At 41.6% G+C, this 18,381-nt stretch overlaps 1 protein-coding gene across 1 annotated transcript in view; it reads right to left on the bottom strand.

Annotated features, from left to right (window-relative positions):
- Positions 1-242: 242 nt before the first annotated feature.
- ST8SIA6 (ST8 alpha-N-acetyl-neuraminide alpha-2,8-sialyltransferase 6) overlaps positions 243-18,381 on the bottom strand; it is a gene marked incomplete at both ends in the record, with an annotated part of 47,249 nt that continues 29,110 nt past the window's right edge. The window contains 4 exons of the mRNA XM_081346266.1: positions 243-711; positions 1,298-1,390; positions 7,243-7,352; positions 8,008-8,152. Coding sequence (XP_081202392.1) covers positions 243-711; positions 1,298-1,390; positions 7,243-7,352; positions 8,008-8,152 — 817 coding nt within the window. The remainder of the gene's footprint in view (positions 712-1,297; positions 1,391-7,242; positions 7,353-8,007; positions 8,153-18,381) is intronic.

Genomic DNA, 18,381 nt, shown 5'->3' with positions numbered 1-18,381 from the left:
GTCAATGAGTGGATAAAATGGAAGAATCAGAGAAGGAAATGTTATAAACAAAGGGACTGTCATAAAGAAAGAAAAAGGAGTGTTAGAAAGAGAGAGAGAAAAGAGGTTTTACAACCCAGTTTGAGCTGCAACATCCATCTCTTCTGGCACTGATTATCATAAACTGTTCAACCCTCTACCAAAATAGGAATGCATGACTTGACAGAAGTGCCCTCCATTCTGAAGCAAAAACATACTTTGGGCTACACTGTCAAACACTTGCCAAACTGCAACTTTAGGATACCTCTTCCATGGAGCTGGAGAATCTGGTTATACTCTTTGGGCATGGCATGGAAACCAGGCTTTGGAAGTTGGTTGTCATAGTAGTGATGACTTATAGGGACGCCTGCTATGCTTTTGGAGAAAGGCCAAAAACCATACAGCTTCACATTCTCACAGAGTTCCATTGCTGCACTGGTGATCATGAAGCCAGAAGACAGACGATAGGCTTTGACACCCTTAGTTCTCCAGAATTGAGCAAGACTTTTGAGATACCTTGGATAGAAAAATATGGCCTTCTGCTTCGCACTGAACTCTTTCAGGGTGTGATGTACTTTGAAAGATGCTGCTGTGTTGCTTCTAAAGGAAAAAGCAGGTAGCAAAAGGAAAGCTTCTCCATAACTTGCAATGTTTTCCAGGAAGGTGGCCTTCTGATCATTCAGTCTGTTATATCTGGTCATAAGAACAAAGACACTAGATCTGGATATGTGCTAAAAATGCAGAGCACCTACCTTAAGCAGCAGTAGTTTAACTATAGACAGGCAGACAGGATGAGCTTACAGTTTATTTAAATTTACCAGTATTTAGTTTGTAGACAAAGTGAGCCACTTTTAACAAAATGACTATGCAAATTTTGTTTTGTGGAGTATCTATTTCCCCTTTTTCCTTTTGGTTCCTATGTTCAGTCAATGCATAACATAAAAGTAGCTTCAGCACTGAAGCAAAACCTTAAGGAGCACTGAGAGACAAGAAAGTCCATTGCCACTTCTTAGATAATGGTTTTCATTATTCAAATATTTTCTTGATCTCATAGCGATGGAGAAATTTGTGGGAACAGAAACTATACTTTTCCAATAATGAAAAACATAAGAGGTCTCTCTTTGCATTAGCCTGCCTTTTTAAGAGGGAGTTTGGGACCATTAATGAAGCCAGTAGAACTGAGAAGCCATGGTGATGATGATGACACACTAGTGAGCTTCTGGGATGTTTAGCCTAATAATTAAACAAAGATTGCAAATAATACCACAGTTATACTCACTTCTGAGCTATAATGCTTGGGTTAATAGTTACAAGGTTTGTCTTATTGCCAACATCTTGACTGACACTTCCACTGGTCGGGGGAAGGTTGCACCTGTAATTTTACAAAAGGTGTTTAGATTCCACTCCTATTCGTCTATTATAGCAATCAGATTTCTCTCAAGTATTAAAAGATACATTAATTTTACCAAATCAGGCACTATCCAACTTCTAGCCAGTTGAATTCTGAGAACTGGAATTTCATCACTTTTATAGTCTCATCACTGCATCTGAAGGATTGTATTTCTAAGGCTTATTCTAAATAAGGAATTAATGGAATATGTTTTGGCATAACAGCATTGTTTGGTTCTGATAGACGAGGACTCAGAGTGGTTTGCAATAAAACAGGTTTATTGAATACACATAAGTCAACTGTCAACTGTCAAATGTTGCAACCTTTTATAGTGGAACTGCTTGAACTGTAACCAATCAGCAGCGTTTATTTTCCCGCTTCTTGCTCATTGCAACCAATGATTGCACCTGAATCTCCCGCTCTACTCCAGCAAATACTGCAGACTGCAATTCCCTTGTTAGTAACTATTTACATACACAACACCCCTTACCCCCCAGTTGTTGTTATTTATGAACAAAATCTTTTAAATATTTTGGTGGCCTATGGATTCTAGAAGGGTATCTACTGCCCTGGCTGCTAGGGACACCTTTACCAGATAGTCTGCTTGGCTGATAGTCTCTGTTGGACCTGGACTCTTGGTTGCCTGACTCTGATGCTTCCCTATTGCTGATTTGTGAATTTGTTTTTGTTTGTGTTTGAAGATCAGTGGTCGCTGGCCTACTCCTCAAAGGTATTTCCCAATCGAACTGACTAGCTTGTTGTTGTTGGCTACCAGAGGCTGAGTTATTTTGCAATTCGGCTTCCCCACTACCAGGCGTGTTGTTATCACTGACCCTGAATGTACTGTTCCCCCCAAATATGTTTTGATCCCTTTCTTCTGGTACGCATCCGCTAGTTCTCTTCCTCAACTGATCTATGTGTCTCTTGCTGATCCAATTCCCTTCCCCCTCAATAGTGTACGCCAGGGGCCCCAAAATTTCAGTAATCACCCCTGGGATCCATTTGTCCCCTGATGCATAGTTCCTGGCCCATATCAAATCCCCCACATTAAATGTTCTAGTCTGTCAGGGTGTAATCTGTCCAATTTGGTGGTTAGTCTTCTTCCCCACCTCATTTCAGCTGGACTTTTGCCTGTGGCAGTACATGGTGTCGTGTGTTGGGTTAGCAAGAACTCAGCCAGTCTTTGATGCCAGTCACCTCGGATGATTCTTTTTAATGCGTCCTTCGTGGTCCTCACGTTACGTTCAGCCAAGCCATTGGAAGATGGGTGGAAGGGTGCTGATGTCTTGTGCTTAATCGAGTTGGCCTTGAGGAAATCCTGGAATTCAACAGAGGTGAATTGTGGCCCGTTATCTGACACAATTATATCGGGTAACCCGTGAGTGGCAAAGAGGCCCCTTAATACCTGTATTGTCTTACTAGAAGTCATAGAACTGACTGGTACTACCTCTAACCATCTAGAAAAACTGTCCACAACTACCAGAAATGTCACCCCTTGGAAAGGTCCAGCGAAATCAATATGAATCCTGGACCACGGATTTCTAGCTAACTCCCATTTATGCGTGCGGATGTGTTGTTGTTCAGGCCTAGAACGTTGACACAGATGGCAATTGGCAACACATTCCTCAATGTTATTGTCCAGACCTGGCCACCATAAGTGGCTCCTAGCCAACGCCTTCATGCGTACTATTCCTGGGTGACCTTCATGTAATTCTAATAGGATAGCTGGCCTATGGATTTCAGGAATAACCACGCGGTTTCCCCACAGTAAACATCCCAAATGAACTGATAGTTCATCTTTTCTTCTGACATATGGAATGTATTTGGCATCCGGATTGGTATTAGGCCACCCACTTAGAACCCAAGCCATTACCCTCTTTAAAATTGGGTCGGTGTCTGTTGCCACAGCTATATCCTTGGCTGTTAAAGGCCAGTCCGGAATGTCCTGTAGGGACATTATTTGCCCCACAGGGGCAGGGTCATCCTCTGTTATGTTTAAGGGCAACCTGCTCAGGGCGTCAGCGTGTCCCATGTCCTTGCCCGGTCTGTATTGGAGAGAAAACGAATATGCTGAGAGGAATATGGACCATCTCAGCATTCGGGGTGACATGATTTGGGGAGTCTGTTTATCCGTAGTGAATAGTCCCAACAGGGGTTTGTGGTCTGTTAGTATGGTAAAGTTCCTACCGTAAAGGTAGTCATGGAACTTCTTAACTCCTGCCACAATTGCCAATGCTTCCCTGTCAATCTGTGCATAATTCCTCTCAGCTTTGGTTAGTGTCCGAGAGTAATATGCGATTGGCCTTTGTATTCCCTGGTTGTCTAAATGGCTGATCACGGCCCCCACACCATATGGTGAAGCATCACATGCTAGGTAAATAGGTTTATTTTCAATGAAATGGGTTACAGTTGATTGGCTGGAAAGAATGTTTTTTAATGTTTGGAAACTCACCCTATGTTTGTTAAGCCACTGCCATGGGGTTTTTTTATCCAAGAGCCTATGGAGAGGTTCTGCAATGGCAGCTTTGTGAGGCACAAATGTGTGGTAAAAATTTACTAAACCAAGGAAGGCTTGTAATTCTGCCTTGTTTTTTGGTTCTGGTGCCAATTTAATTGCCTTGATTTTATCAGGTGTAGGATGAATTCCATTCTTGTCTATTGTAAACCCTAGAAATTCAGTGGACTTAACTCCAATGCTACACTTTTCCTTTTTTAGTTTTAGTCCAGCCCTCCTGAACCTTCCCAATACCTGTTCCAGCCGCTCCACTAACATTTCTTCATCTTTTCCAGCTATCAGGACATCATCAAAGTAAGGGCATACACCAGGTATGCCCTTTAAGGTCCTCTCCATCACTTCTTGGAAGATGCCTGGAGCAGCTGCAATACCAAATTGCAGTCTGTGGACCCGGAACGCCCCCTTGTGGGTAACAATCGTCTGTGCTTCAGCAGCCTCTTCAGAAACAGTCAATTGTAAGTACGCATGCGCCAAGTCTAACTTGGCAAACATGGCGCCGTCCTGGATCGTCGCGAGGACCTGCTTCACCGTCGGGACCGGGTAAGCATGCTTTTTCATTCCAATGTTGAGGGTGGCTTTGTAGTCAGCGCAGATTCTCACATCCCCATTGGGTTTTAGGGGTGTGACAATCGGCGTTTCCCACAGGCCTCCCTCAACAGGTTCTAGTACCCCTTGGCCTACAAGCCGGTCGAGCTCGGCCTCGATTTTTTCCTTCAGCGCGAAAGGCACCCTTCGGGCCTTAAGCCTGATTGGTTTCACTGAGGGGTCTAGGTTAAATTTAATCGGGGGGCCCTTGTATTTACCAAGAGATCCGTCGAATACGTCTGCAAATTCGTTGCAGACTGATTCGAGGGTCTTATTTTTGATTATTGAATTTATTCCCCCGACCCAAATGCCCAGGGCAGGGAACCAGTTAAGGCCAATTAGACTAGTCCTCCGCCCCTCAGTAACTATTAAATCTAAGACCCCCTTAAAATTTTTAAATTGAACTCTGAGGCTAATTTTCCCTTTTATTTTTATGGGGCTTTTCTGGAAATCTGTTAATTGAATTTTTGTTGAACTAAGTGGAATTTTCTTTCCACTTAATTGTTCAATTCTCTCCAGGGTTTCACTGGAGATTATTGACACCGAAGCTCCAGAATCTATTTCCATTCTGCAGGGAACCCCTTGCAAATGGACTACGATTTTTAATTTTCCATCTGGAAAATTGCTGTTTTTCCCTTTCCTCCTGCAACTGACACCTGCCACCACCCCTAGATTAGGAAATCTAGCCCTGGGTCTAGGGGACTCTTTGCCACTAAAGTAAGGGGTTACCTTACCTTCGGGCCACACATCCACTTCGTTAAGGCGGTTGTCTCGAGCGCGGCTCCTGCAGATGGCCTGGATGTGGCCGGTCTTTCCGCATGCCCTGCACTTCGCGTTCCGGAATCGGCAAGATGCACGGGGATGGTTGCCACCACAGCTGCCGCACCGGTTTTGGTTGTCATTGTCTCTTGGACGGGCTGCGGCGTCCTTCCATGGTCGTTGTGCCCCGGTCGCTTGTCTCTGCGGCGTTGCGGTTTGTTGTCGGCGGTTAGGCTCGGGCCCCTCAGTTCTGGCCAGTCTTGGCGCCATTTTTCCGAATCGCCTTGAGACTTCGGCGATCTCGTCCTCCCACTGCTGATCCACCTCCCCGCAGTCCACATAGCCTTCTTGGTTAATTTCAGACGCCGCTGCCATGCTACTGCGGGGGGGGGTCGCGATACCCGGTAGACTCATACGTTAAGAGTTCGTCTATCACCTCCTGCAGATCGCCGGTGGGTTTGGCAATTATTCTGTTTTGTAGCTGCTCATCTCGTAAGCCCAGTACGACTCGGTCCCGAATTCTTATCTCTAAGTTATCGTATTTGCATCGTACTGCGGCTTCCCTGACGGCAGCGACAAATTTTTGAATGGATTCACCCGGTCTCTGGTTCCTTTTCTCGAAAATGCGGCGCCAGAATAGCTCCGATCTTCTAGGCGTGAAGTGGACCTTTAATTTGGCTAACAGGTCGGCGTAAGGCACGCTAGAGACTGGTTGCGGTTGACACAGTCCGACAGCAATTCTGTAGACCGGTGTGCCGCAAATCGTTAGTAATGCAGCCGCCTTTTTCCTGTCGTCGGTGATTCCATTCACTAGCAGGAACCCTTCAACTTGTCCAATGTACTCTTCCCAATCCTCGGGGAAATTTGGGTCGAATTCCTTCAATGACCCTATTTGCGCCATTCGGAGAATTTTCTATTCGCCGCGGCCGCTCGGTTGACTGTGACACGTTTTCGAATTTGCCGCCTTTGCGCAACAATCGACGATTCTCTGGTCTTCTGTCTATCCCACCTTCGTCGCCAATTGTTTGGTTCTGATAGACGAGGACTCAGAGTGGTTTGCAATAAAACAGGTTTATTGAATACACATAAGTCAACTGTCAACTGTCAAATGTTGCAACCTTTTATAGTGGAACTGCTTGAACTGTAACCAATCAGCAGCGTTTATTTTCCCGCTTCTTGCTCATTGCAACCAATGATTGCACCTGAATCTCCCGCTCTACTCCAGCAAATACTGCAGACTGCAATTCCCTTGTTAGTAACTATTTACATACACAACAAGCATGCTGAAAATGTATCATATCTGAGGCTCAAAATTAGGAATCATAACTAACTTAAAGCATTCCTTCTATAAAATGGGACGATGACCAATTATTTAGATGCATTTGAAATGACAAATTTACGTATCTACTAAAAATGAGTAACTGATACCATGTCATCCCTCTTGTCAGCCTTTCAAAAGGAAAATAGATGGAACAGCAGTAATTCTTCATATGTAAGGTTGTTCTTAAATCCAGTTACTATGTTTGCAACAAGCTACAATGAAAAATTGTTGAAAAATTGTCTTCATTCACTGGAAAACCTCAGTATTAAGCTCACCTCAACACATGTATGGATCTCTCACCTCAACACATGTATGGATCTGATGAAGCAGATTTCATTACATAGCAATAAAAAAGCAAATATAGCAGAATAACCCAATTTAACCCTTTGCTTGATATTCCACTTAGAACTGACCATATTGTATATTGAACATCTAAACTCTAGCACAATCAGCTGCTCCTGAAAGGTGGGAACAAACAATATTATTTTTGCAATTAATGACCTTTACATTCTTTTACAACATGTTCCTTTGATGTGAGGTAGGTTATAACTTCAGACATCCGTAGCCAACATAACCACATTGGAAAAGGCTGATTCACTCCCTTTCTTATTAATGGACTGCGGTGAGTTGATTATTATACTTAATAATTCTTACCTAAACACAAAGTCAGATTTATCAATTTCAGCTCCACAATTAGAACTCTTGAGATTTCCTCCATTTCCAACAACTGCACACTGTTTGAAAGGAAAATCCAGAGGCTGAGACTGAAAACAAGAGACAGCAACAAGTTTAAAAGGGCAAGGGCATGCAATTCTTTTCGTATTTAAAGTAGTTACTGAGTGATGCAGATAGATCACTATCTCTACTGCTGGTGAGTATAACTCTCCTATCTTTAAACTCCCAGTATTTTCCAGGGGCCAAATAATTCTGGGTACACACATTGCACTAAGTCAATTTTAATTTAATCATGATTTGTTGAAATGTCACTGTGCAAAGCCATAAACATGGTCTACAACATTATAATAGCAGCATTTACATACCAATCAAGATTAAACTATATAAGAGTTTAACATGAAATGTGAATCCAGCCAATGAATGGATATCCTCCTATAGTGTATCTCCATAATTTCTTACCATATGTGCTTTCTAAAATGCTAGAACATGAAGTATGAAGCAGTTTTACATTTGAGTCATTGTATTTTGTCTAATCATATCTTTCAAGCTGACAATAGTTTCTCGAACAAAAGACATTCTCCATTTCTGGTGAGGTGGGATTGGACTTCACATCTGACTAGAGCTGAATAGAGTAAAATTTAATTTTTTTAACTACTCTTGTCAAAACTGAACAAAAATATTCTTTCTGTACCTCTTTTTGGTTTTATCCTGTTTTGTTTATGATATCATCAGAGCTTTTCTTACCTCTGGCAACATCTGAAATATGTCCTCTGTAATGTGGATGGTTTTTTTATTGTCCACTTCATAAGTCATGTTGCTTCCCAATGGGGTATTATTTTGAGAAGCAATAAAATTATGCACAGCATCACAGCATGAAGCAAGCTCTGCCCTAAAGTTCATAATAAAAATGAAAGACCAGTATAATGAGTTTAGTAGAGATATCAGTATGATAATAATCATTATAAAATAAAATTAACTTCTGATTCATATTATTTATTATTATAAACATGCATAAATGTCCCCAGCAAGACATTCTTGAGATAAGTTGGATTTCAATTCATATAATTCATCCAGTTTGGCCAACAAAGGCTAGCTGAGGATTTCAAGAGTTGGAATGCAACATATTTTTGAGGACATCATGTTGAAGAAGGTTCATCAAGAACTTTTCTGGATTACTGAGCTTTATTTTCAAGCAATGAAACACCAAAGTTATTATATAGGTCTATGTACTTATTTTTTATGTAAGGGAAAAACCAGGATTACTGGACAACAATGAGAAAATGCTATTGCTGCAAACTTTGTTTTGGAATTCTTCGAAGAAGAATTCTTCTCCAGTTAAGGAAAGCACATGGCAGCAAAAATTGATTATTAGGTGGCCTAATAATCATTGATCATTAGGTGGCCAAAGTATTTGAGTTTTAATTTCAGGATCTGGCCTTTTAAAGAGCAGTCAGGGTTGATCTCCTCTAGGACTGACCGGTTTGATAGCCTTGCAGTCCAAGGGACTCACAGGAGTCTTCTCTAGCACCATAGTTCAAAGGCCTCAATTCTTTGGCGCTCAGCCTTTCTTATGGTCCAACTTTCACAGCCATACATTGCAACTGAGAAGACCATAGCCTTGACTATACGCACTTTTGTTGGCAGGGTAATGTCTCTGCTTTTTAGTGTGCTGTCTACATTTGCCATGGCTTTCCTCCCTAGGAGCAAGCGTCTTTTAATTTCTTGGCTACAGTCCCCATCTGCAGTGATCTTGGAGCCCAGGAAAATAAAATCTGTCACTACCTTCATTTCTTCCCCATCTATTTGCCAGGAATTGAGAGGGACATGATCTTGGTTTTCTTAATGTTAAGTTTTAAGCCAACTTTTGCACTCTCCTTCTTCACCCACAACAAGAGGCTCTTTAGTTCCTCTTCACTTTCTTCCATCAGAGTGGTATCATCTGCATATCTTAGGTTGTTGATATTTCTCCTGGCAATCTTAATTCCAGCTTTGGATTCATCTAGCCCTGCAGTTTTCATGATGTGCTCTGCATATAAGTTAAATAGGCAGAGTGACATTATACAGCCTTGCTGGACTCCTTTCCCAATTTTGAACCAATCAGTGGTTCTGTGTCCAGTTCTCACTGTTGCTTCTTGACCTGCATATAGGTTTCTCAAGAGACAAATAAGATGGTCTGGTACTCCCATCTCTTTAAGAACTTGCCACAGTTTGTTCTGCTCCACACAATCAAAGGCTTTAGCATAGTCAATGAAGCAGAAGTAGATGTTTTTCTGGAACTCTAGCTTTCTCCATGATCCAGCATATGTTGGCAATTTGATCTCTAGTTCCTCTGCCTCTTCGAAATCCTCCCTGTACTTCTGGTAGTTCTCGATCCACATACTGCTGGAGTCTAGCTTGTAGGATTTTAAGCATAACTTTACTAACATGAGAAATGAGTGCAATGGTGCGATAGTTTGAACATTCTTTGGCATTGCCTTTCTTTGGAATTGGAATGTAAACTGATCTTTTCCAATCCTGTGGCCACTGTTGAGTTTTCCAAATTTGCTGGCAAATTGAGTGTAGCACTTTTACTGCATCGTCTTTTAAGATTTTGAATAGCTCAGCTGGAATACTGTCACCTCCACTAGCTTTGTTGTTGCTCAGCTTTCCTAAGGCCCATTTCACTTCACATTCTAGGATGTCTGGCTTGAGGTCAGTGACCACCTCATCGTGGTTATCAGGGATGTTAAGCTCGTTCTTGTATAGTTCTTCTGTGTAATTTTGCCACCTTTTCTTAATCTCTTCTGCCTCTGTTAGGTCCCTGCCATTTTGGTCCTTTATCATGCCCATTTTTGCATGAAACGTTCCCTTCATCTCTCCAATTTTCTTGAAGAGCTCTCTAGTCCTCCCTATTCTATTGTTTTCTTCTATTTCTTTGCACTGTTCATTTAAGAAGGCATTCTTATCTCTTCTAGCTATTCTCTGGAATTCTGCATTCAATTGGGTGTATCTTTCTTTTTCTCCCTTGCCTTTTGCTTCCCTCCTTTCCTCAGCTGTCTTCAGCGTCGCGTCGCCACCGGAAGTCGAAATTTTGCTTTCTTGCATTTCTTTTTCTTTGGGATGGCTTTAGTTTCTAGCTCTTGTACAATGTTGCGAACCTCTGTCCATAGTTCTTCAGGCACCCTGTCTATCAGATCTAATTCCTTAAATCTATTTGTCACCTCTACTGTGTATTTATCAGGGATATGATTTAGTTCATATCTGAGTGGCCTAGTGCTTTTCCCTACTTTCTTCAGTTTAAGCCTAAATTTTGCAATGAGAAGCTCATGGTCTGAGCCACAGTCAGCTCCTGGTCTTGTTTTTACTGATTGTATAGAGCGTCTCCATCTTTGGCTGCAGAGCACATAGTCAATCTGATTTCTGTGTTGACTGTCTGGTGATGTCCATGTGTAGAGCCATCTCTTGGGTTGTTGAAAAAGAGTGTTTGCAATGGCCATCGTATTCTCTTGACAAAATTCTGTCAGCCTGTGCCCTGCTTCATTTTGTACTCCAAGTCCAAACTTGCCTGTTATTCCAGTTATCTTTTGACTTCCTACTTTAGCATTCCAATCCCCCATGATGATAAGGACATCGTTTTTTGGTGTTAGTTCTATAAGGTGCTGTAGGGCTTCATAGAACTGGTCAATTTCATCCTCTTCAGCACCAGTGGTTGGGGCATAGACGTGGACTACTGTGATATTGAATGGTTTGCCTTGGATTCGAACTGAGATCATTCTGTCATTTTGGGGATTGTATCCCACTATTGCTTTTCCTACTCTTTTATTGACTATGAAGGCTACTCCATTTCTTCTGAGGGATTCTTGCCCGCAGTAGTATATCTGATGGTCATCTGAATGAAATTCACCCATTCCTTTTTTTTTAAATTGAAAAGTTTTACAATACATTTTATTTTTAACAATCCCTCCCCCCCTCCCTCCGCCCACCCCTTCCTTGTACGTAGTCACATCATGTTTGAAGCCAACATTTATGTTTTCTATTGCATGTTTCGGAATTGCCCACAACGGTATCTTGTAGTCTAACTTATGTCTATACTTTTTCCAAACTCTCAGCAATGCCTGTCTTAAAATATGCACTTTAAACACATTATCTACCTTCTTATCATACAGTAAATATGCATGCCAGCCAAATAACAAGTCGTGGCCCTCAAGATTTAATAATCTCCCTTGTGTCAAATTAATCCAATCACTTATCCCTGACAACGCAGCAGCTTCATAATATAATTTAAAGTTGGGCATTTTAAGACCACCTCTTTCACGCGTATCCTGCTTAATCTTAAGTTTAACTCGTGGCCTTTTCCCTGCCCATACAAATTTATTGATACCCCGTTGCCATTCCTCCAAATTTGAATCTTTTTTAAGAATCGGTATCATTTGAAATAAAAATAGAAATTTAGGCAAGACATTCATTTTCACTGCTGCAATTCTTCCCAGTAAGGACAATTGCAATTTTTCCCAACTCTCCAATTCTTTTTGAATTTTTCCCCATAGCTTTTCATAATTATTTTTATATAACTTTGCATTTGAGGGTGACAAATACACCCCCAAATATTTAACCCTTTTAACAATCTCGAATCCAGTTAACCCTTCTAAAAGGGCCTTTTGCGATGCTGTCATATTTTTGGCTAATATTTTAGTTTTTTGTACATTAACCTTAAATCCAGAAACCTTCCCATATTGCATTATTATCTCCATCAGGTCCACAACAGAATTTTCTGGCTGGGTCACCGTAACAACCAGATCGTCTGCAAACGCCCTCAGTCTATAATCCTGATCTCTAATTTGAATACCCTTAATTTTTCCCGAATTCCGTATTTTAATCAATAATATCTCCAATGTTAATACAAATAATAAAGGTGATAACGGACACCCTTGTCTTGTGCCCTTTTCAATATTGCATACTTCAGTCAAACTATTATTTACTATTATTCGGGCAGTTTGTTTTTGATATAATGCCCTAACTGGTTGTAAAAATTTATCCCCAAAATTCATTTTATCTAAAACTTTCATCAAAAATTGCCAATCCAATTGATCAAAAGCTTTTTCAGCATCTAAAAAGATCAACGCTGCAGGGATCTGGTTGTTCCTTTCCAAAAACTCCACCAAGTCAACTATATGCCTCACATTATTTTTCATTTGTCTACCACTAATAAACCCAGTTTGGTCCCCATGAATCATCTGTTGCAAAACCCTCATCAATCTATTAGCTAAAACCTTAGCAAATATCTTGTAGTCCGTATTCAAAAGTGATATTGGTCTGTAATTTCTTACTTGAGTAACATCCTGATCTTCCTTCGGGATCAGGGAAATAAAAGCAGTTCTCCAAGACAGAGGCACCCTTCCTCCCCTTTGAATTGTCTGAAACAATTCCCTTAATGGCTTTATCACCTCCGATTGTAGATTTTTGTAATAGACCGTAGTCAGTCCATCCGTACCTGGCGCTTTATCTACCTTCAGTTGCTTAATTGCTAAAAGAATTTCTTCTTCTGTTATCAATTGATTAATCTCTTCCTTTTGTTCTTGTGTAAGAACCGGGATGTTGGCATTCTTCAGATATACGTCAATGTCTGTTTCATTAATCTTATCTTTAGCATATAATTTGGAATAAAAGTCCACAAAGGCTTCCTTAATAAGATCCTGTTGATACACAACCTTGCCTTTATGTTCTATTTTATCTATGTTAGAAGCCCTTTGCTTTTTCCTTAACCTGTAGGCTAACCATCTACCTGGTTTATTGGCATTGCAAAAGGTTTTATGCCTAGCAAACCGTAAGTTGGTTGCCACCTGATCAGCCATCAACTTATCAAATTGTCCTCTTAACAAATTAATAACCTCTTTGATCTTCACATCCGATGGATTCAAAATTAGGGCCTTTTCTTTTTCCCTAATTTCATTCTCCAATTCTTTCCTCCTGACTTCCAAGTTACGTCTGTATTTTTTATTCATATATATTAACACCCCTCTCATATAAGCTTTACTAGCGTCCCAAACCATGTCCATAGAAGTATCCTTGTTCATATTAATTTCAAAAAAGTCCTTCATCTGTTTTTTACATTCTTCCACATTACTCTGATTTCTAAACAAGTTCTCATTTAAGCGCCAAGAGCGCCTATCTCTATTATCCTTATTAATCTCTAACCAGACTGGACTATGGTCAGATATACGGTAGTTCTTGGACAAATCTTTTTTTTTTTTATTGAAAAGTTTTAAAATACAGTTTTCCCTTAAGAAACCCCCCTTCCCCCTCCCTGCTCCCCCCCTACCTCCCCCCAACCTCCCTCCCTCCCTCCCCCCCTCCCTCCACCCTCCCCCACCCCCCCCGACTTCCCAGAGCTAAATACAAGGTATATACATATAAAAAGGCAACCATAAACAACCATATACTAACAACTATAAGTTCTAAAATCCATCACTCTCTAGCTTATATAGGATAAGACACACCTTAACAATATTAAATATATATAAAAAACTAGAATAAAAAAAACGAAAAAAAAAACGAAAGAAGACTTATTCGAATGCTACATAAAACTTCTTAACCCTATACTTGTTCTGGATAAACTCAATCCATTTTCTCCATTCCATAATATAGCGTTCTTGCGAATGATCTTGGACAAATCTTTATCTTCTTAATCCTAGAAAAAAAATCATTAGTCAGTAATATAAAATCAATCCTGGAAAAAGATTGGTGTCTATCAGAAAAAAAAGTATAATCCTTTTCATGTAGATGTGTTTCTCTCCAGATGTCTTGCAATTCCAGATCATCCTTCATTTCAAAAAAATATTTAGGCAATCTAGCATGGCTCGGGGCATGTTTAAAAGAACCACACTTGTCCAGTTGTACGTCCAAGACACCATTCCAATCTCCCATAAAAATAAAAGATTTATAATCCATCTGGGTAATCATACTATGTAGTGATCTATAAAAGTCAGCTTGTTGTTGATTAGGAGCATACAGTCCAACCAAAAGCGTTTTTTTGCCTTCTAACAGCAGATCTATCATAACATATCTTCCTTGTTTATCTGCTTCTATTAGTTCCGCTGTCAGAGTATTCTTGACATAAATAACCACTCCATTTTTCTTATTCATTGCAGAAGCAATAAATTGCGTACCCAACCTTACGTTCAACAGGTACTTTTGGTCCATAACCCTAATATGCGTTTCTTGCAAGCAAATAACATCAGTCTTAAATTGTTTTAAGTATTGAAAAACTTTCTTTCTCTTCTGTGGTGAGTTTAAACCATTGACATTCCAAGTTAGGAACTTAGTCGCCATCCTTGGCGTCCCGAAGCTTCTGGAGCACGCCTGCCAGGATCCCCTTAACTTCCTTAGGCCGCGCCCCTCCCACAGCTTCGCTATAGGTACGCTTTGAAGGTTCCATAACTTTCTGCTGGTCTTGCTCTTGCTCTTGTCTCACTCGTCTCGAGGCGGCACGCGTCATCCTCTGCTCTCTAGCGTCTTCCGATGAAACTGTAATTTGATCCCCTCCAGTAACTTTCTCATCTGTCTGTGTTCCTTCAGCATCTTGAGGCTTTCCCTCGCCATTTTTCTTTGCAGATTCCAAAAGTGGTAGAGGGGTTGCTTTTAAAACTTTGCTATAAAAATCACGTGCCTGGATCACTGTGACCAAACGGTGTCTCGTACCTTCATGCATCACCACCATGCCCACTGGTATCTCCCATCTGAACTTGATGTCGCGTTTCTTAAGTTCCTGTGCCAGAAAAGCAAAATCTTTCCTTCTCCTTAAAATTCTTGGAGGAATCTCTTTTAAAACCAAAACTTCTTGCTCAGCAACCACAAGCTTAGTATCATAAGCAACTTGGATAATTTCATTCCTGATTGCTCTCTTTGTAAAATAAACCACCACATCTCTAGGTAGCTTCCTCTGCCTTGCAATCCATGAATTCACACGAAAGATTTTGTCTATACTTCCCTCAATTTCAGCTGCTGGCTGTCCCAGTACCACTTCCAAAGCCTCAGAGACTATCTGCTTTAAATCTTCTTTAGGATTCTCTTTTAAGCCTCTGATTCTGATAGCAAACTCCATCTGGTGGTACTGGACCAGTCAAGTCTCCATCCATTTTATCCATCATATTTTCATTCTCTAAAACTTTTGCTTCTAGTCTGGAATTCTTTTGGCTAAGATCCTCCACTTTTTCATCCAAGCATTGAATACATACAGCCACACCTTCAAGTGCAGGCAAGATGTCTGCCCTCATTGCTGTAAACTTCTCTTCCATCTTCTCCTCCAGCTTCTCCTCCAGCTTTACCATCTTTTCATCTATAATATCTGATATTTGTTGTGAGTGCTTTTCCAAAGCATCCTGTAAATCCTTAACCGTCAGTGCCGGAGCAGGTGCAGGAGGAAGTAAGGCTTGCAGCGAGGACTGTTGCACCGGGGAAGCCCCCGCACTCCAGAGAACTTTAGAAGTTTTAGTCGCCATCTTCCCCCACTTTCACTTGCTACGCACTTTCACTTTTAAAATCCATAAAGTCCATTGAACTAGAGAACAAAAATCCACTTCACCTTGACCTCCTGTACCGCTCTGCCTGCCTCTTCACACTCAAAAGTCTTTCCTTCTGGCAGGGGTGGTTGCTAACGCTTGGTTCTGCTCCCAAAAGCACGGAGCAGAAGCGCTGCGCAGCCCGGAGCAAACCCAGGCTTTGGGGGGGCTCGATCCTTCAGCCGCCCGATCTAAAAGCTCAGGCGGCCCCGGAGAGCTCAACCCCTACCTGGGGCCTCACCCCTCCTCTTCTCCTGAGGAGGTGGCTTCCGAACCACTAAAACAGCTGATCGGCGCTGTTTTCAGCAGTTCAAACAAAGCCGCGGAGCGGACAGCCCGGAGATGGCTGTCTTCAGCGTCGCGTCGCCACCGGAAGTCGAAATTTTGCTTTCTTGCATTTCTTTTTCTTTGGGATGGCTTTAGTTTCTAGCTCTTGTACAATGTTGTGAACCTCTGTCCATAGTTCTTCAGGCACTCTGTCTATCAGATCTAATTCCTTAAATCTATTTGTCACCTCTACTGTGTATTTATCAGGGATATGATTTAGTTCATATCTGAGTGGCCTAGTGCTTTTCCCTACTTTCTTCAGTTTAAGCCTAAATTTTGCAATGAGAAGCTCATGGTCTGAGCCACAGTCAGCTCCTGGTCTTGTTTTTACTGATTGTATAGAGCTTCTCCATCTTTGGCTGCAGAGCACATAGTCAATCTGATTTCTGTGTTGACTGTCTGGTGATGTCCATGTGTAGAGCCATCTCTTGGGTTGTTGAAAAAGAGTGTTTGCAATGGCCATCGTATTCTCTTGACAAAATTCTGTCAGCCTGTGCCCTGCTTCATTTTGTACTCCAAGTCCAAACTTGCCTGTTATTCCAGTTATCTTTTGACTTCCTACTTTAGCATTCCAATCCCCCATGATGATAAGGACATCGGCTGCAGAACACATAGTCAATCTGTTTTCTGTGTTGACCGTCTGGCAATGTCCATGTGTTGTTGGAAAAGAGTGTTTGCTATGACCATCGTATTCTCTTGACAAAATTCTATCAGCCTATGCCCTGCTTCATTTTGTACTCCAAGGCCAAACTTGCCTGTTATTCCTGTTATCTTTTGGCTTCCTACTTTAGCATTCCAATCCCCCATGATGATAAGGACATCATTTTTTGGTGTTAGTTCTATAAGGTGCTGTAGGGCTTCATAGAACTGGTCAATTTCATCCTCTTCAGCACCAGTGGTTGGGGCATAGACGTGGACTACTGTGATATTGAATGGTTTGCCTTGGATTCGAACTGAGATCATTCTGTCATTTTGGGGATTGTATCCCACTATTGCTTTTCCTACTCTTTTATTGACTATGAAGGCTACTCCATTTCTTCTGAGGGATTCTTGCCCGCAGTAGTATATCTGATGGTCATCTGAATGAAATTCACCCATTCCTGTCCATTTTAGTTCGCTGATTCCTAAGATGTCAATGTTCAGTCTTGTCATCTCTTGTTTGACCATGTCCAGCTTTCCTTGATTTTTTACAGCATCGGACTTTCCTTGATTCTTTACAGCATCAGACTTTCCTTTCACCACCAGATACATCCACAGCTGAGCGTCCTTTCGGCTTTGGCCCAGTCACTTCATTCTTTCTGGCACTACTAGTACTAGCCCTCTGCTCTTCCCCAGTAGCATATTGGGCACCTTCCAACCTGAGGGGCTCATCTTCCAGCATCATATCTTTTTGCCTTTTGGTACTGTCCATAGGGTTTTCATGGCAAAGATACTGGAGTGGGTTGCCATTTCCTTCTCCAGTGGATCACATTTTGTCAGAACTCTCTGCTATGACCTTTCCGTCTTGGGTGGCCCTGCATGGCATAGCTCATAGCTTCATTGAATTACGCAAGCCCCTTCACAACAACAAGACAGTAATCCATGAAGGGGAGGACTCATGCTCAGGCTTTATAGATAATAACCAACATCTTGAATTGCACCCAGAAAAAGCAGCTGCCAATGCATCTCATGGAACAGCAGTGTAACATTGGCCACTCTAGGGGCCCCAAAAATTCCCTGCACTGCTGCACTATGCACAAGTTGAAGCTTCCGAATGCTTTTCAAGGTTAGCCCCATGTAAAGCACATTGCAGTAGTCCAAGTGTGAGATGACCAGGACTTGAATGACTGAGCACAAGGACACCTGATCCAGAATGGCCACAATTGGCATACCACCTGAAGTTCTGCAAAGGCTCTCTTGCCTTTGAGCAGGAATTACGAGTCCAGGAGAACCTTCAAGTTGCAGGCTGGATCCATCTCGGGTAGTGCCACCCCATGCAGAATTAAAGATGTCAAAGTTCTGGATTTTGGAGTCCCATGCATCTGAAACCATTCAATCTTGCCAGGATTCAGCCAAAGCCTCTGTTCCCCATCCAGGCCCCCACAGCCTCCTGATGATCTCCATGTCTAACTTCCTCACAGTAATCATTACACAACAGCAGTTGCTACTTTATAATCAATTCTCCAAGGAAGAAAATAGGGTGCACAATGTGTCACAAATTAAGAGAGAGATTTTTATGAAATATTTTAATTCTGTAAGGTTTTACTTACCCCAT

The sequence above is a fragment of the Vipera berus genome, assembly GCF_964194415.1.
Source record: "Vipera berus genome assembly, chromosome: Z".
NCBI classification, from domain to species: Eukaryota; Metazoa; Chordata; class Lepidosauria; order Squamata; family Viperidae; genus Vipera; species Vipera berus.
The sequence above is the reverse complement of the archived record's forward strand: the minus strand, read 5'-3'. Positions and strand labels throughout refer to the sequence as shown.